The 2,098-nt window shown below is 50.1% G+C and overlaps 1 protein-coding gene across 1 annotated transcript in view; it reads right to left on the bottom strand.

Moving 5' to 3' along the window:
- The window catches only part of TRPV1 (transient receptor potential cation channel subfamily V member 1), a 35,833-nt gene that overhangs the window by 22,611 nt on the left and 11,124 nt on the right, over nucleotides 1-2,098 (bottom strand). Inside the window, exon 8 of the mRNA XM_045293339.1 lies at nucleotides 1,188-1,280. Coding sequence (XP_045149274.1) covers nucleotides 1,188-1,280 — 93 coding nt within the window. The remainder of the gene's footprint in view (nucleotides 1-1,187; nucleotides 1,281-2,098) is intronic.

Below are 2,098 nucleotides of genomic sequence, written 5' to 3'. Positions count from 1 at the left end.
GGAATCACACCAATCTCAAATTCTCATTCTGATTTCTTTGTGTCTAAGTTCTCGCTCCTCCTGAAAGAGATGTCATCTAGGGGATGCATGTTACCGGTGTGGCTTTGGCAAGAAAATGATGGAGACCTCCAAACAGTGGCCCCACATTTAGAGAAAAGTCTGCTAATACTATCAAAGACTGGCTGAGGGATATGCATCTGCAGACAATCAGTGCTCAGGAAAGCAGCAGTCAAGAGATCAAGAGACGGGTTGTGTTGGGTCAACCTCCTGCGCAAGACCCCTTTAAAGTGTTGAAAAGCAAGGAGGCTGGTTAGCTTGGAGGACTAAGGTGCGCCTGACCCAAGCCAGAGTATTCACAGCTGCCACATACGCATGCGTGTGAAAGTTGGACACTGACTAGGAAAGACCAACGAATGGACACATTTGAATGATGGTGATGGGGAAGAACATTGACAGTACCATGGACTGACAAAATAACGAACAAATCTATCTTGGGAGAGGTGCAGCCAGAAGGCTCCTTCGAGGCAAGGATGGTGAGACTTCAGCTTACAAACTTTGGACGTGTTGTGTTGTCAGCAGAGCCCAGTCCCTGGCTGGTGAGATGAGGTCATGCTCAGTAAAGTAGCGAGACAGAGAGACAGAGAGGGAGGCCCTGGGTAAGATGGATTGACCCCGTGGCTGGCTGCGACAGTGGTCCTCGGGCACAAGTACAATTGTGAGGATGGCGCGCACCGGACAGTGTTTTGCTTGGTTGTGCACAAGGTCGCTCGCTATGAGTCAGAACCAACTCAATGGCCCCTTTCACCACCACCATGAGTTGGAAGTTCAAGTACAATGTCCCAGTATGCATGTGGATGTGCTTCCTTATTAGGAACTTTACTGGACTCTCCCAATTAATGAAGAGGTTTCCCTCAACTTTCATGTGAATTATTGCATACAGCAGGGACTCCACCTTCAAAGCCCCACCTGCCTCTCTCCAAATGGGAGTGCCTGTGGGGGCCAACGGGGCAGACCTCCCCTCAGCTGTGAGTGCCTGAAGAACTCTCGTCTTAATCGTGCACCTCTTGGCGCCTCAGCTAGGCCTGTGGCGAGTCTGATCACTAAAAGTGCAAGGGAGCCATTAGCGATTCTCCTGGCTTTGTGTTTTGGTGATAACAGACACACAGAGAGCGAGAAGGGATCCTTACCCCTCGGGAGAAGAAGTAGACACCCCCGAACACAGACAGAATCTCTCCAGTGACTCGGAAATAGTCTTTGGTGTTATTCAGCTTGAACGGAGGCTGCAAGATGCAGAGAAGTTGGTGAGTCCATACATTCATTCATTCATTCCTTAGATAAACATTTGGCCAGGGACCAAGGCCTATGACTCATTAAGACCCAGGCCCTGCCCCCAGAGACTCAACCTCCAACAGGAGGAAAAGACACATAGGATAGGGAAAGACATGTTGTGGGGACGCCTGCAAGGAGCCCATGTTGGGGGACCTGATTCCCCAAAGTGGTGGCCTCCAGAGAACCCCACAGAGCAGCCTTACAATGCTGGGTCCCAGGCACTGAGCCTGGCCTGGAGCTCTGCGTGGCTGGGAGGACAGGACGGAAAGAGGTACTTCATAGACTCAGGAGTGTCCCCGTTTCCCAGTAGTGAGGAAATGAGAGAGTCTCCCACAGTCCAGTGTGTGTGTGTGTGTGTGTGTGTGTGTGTGTGTGTGTGTGTGATCCTTGTGTTTGCGGCAACCCTTTTCTGGAGAGGGATTTTTTTTTTCCTTTTCAGCTTATCATCCATGTTCTATAGGCACATACATGGGATCAGCATGAAACAGAATCAACTCAATCGCAGTGAAGAGGCCACTAGCCTGTCTTATTATGTTTCTCTCTTTTCTTAATGTGAAGCCAGGAACTTGCCTCGATGGGTGGACAGAAATCAGGTTTCACCTAATCATGAAATTGAGTTTTTAGCTTCAGATTTGCAAGCCAGCCACCCTAGAAACGAAGGCGGCAATGAAGCGCCCGGGTATTGAATGGAAAGAACGCCCTTCAGGGACCTGATGGGCCCACGGGTTCCGGTTAGGGTCCATCCTGGTCTTGAGTGGATTTAAAGGAG

The sequence above is a fragment of the Echinops telfairi genome, unplaced genomic scaffold (assembly GCF_000313985.2).
Source record: "Echinops telfairi isolate 266 unplaced genomic scaffold, ASM31398v2 ScPeMD7_2010;HRSCAF=2546, whole genome shotgun sequence".
NCBI classification, from domain to species: Eukaryota; Metazoa; Chordata; class Mammalia; order Afrosoricida; family Tenrecidae; genus Echinops; species Echinops telfairi.
This window is presented reverse-complemented; position numbering and strand designations above follow the sequence as displayed.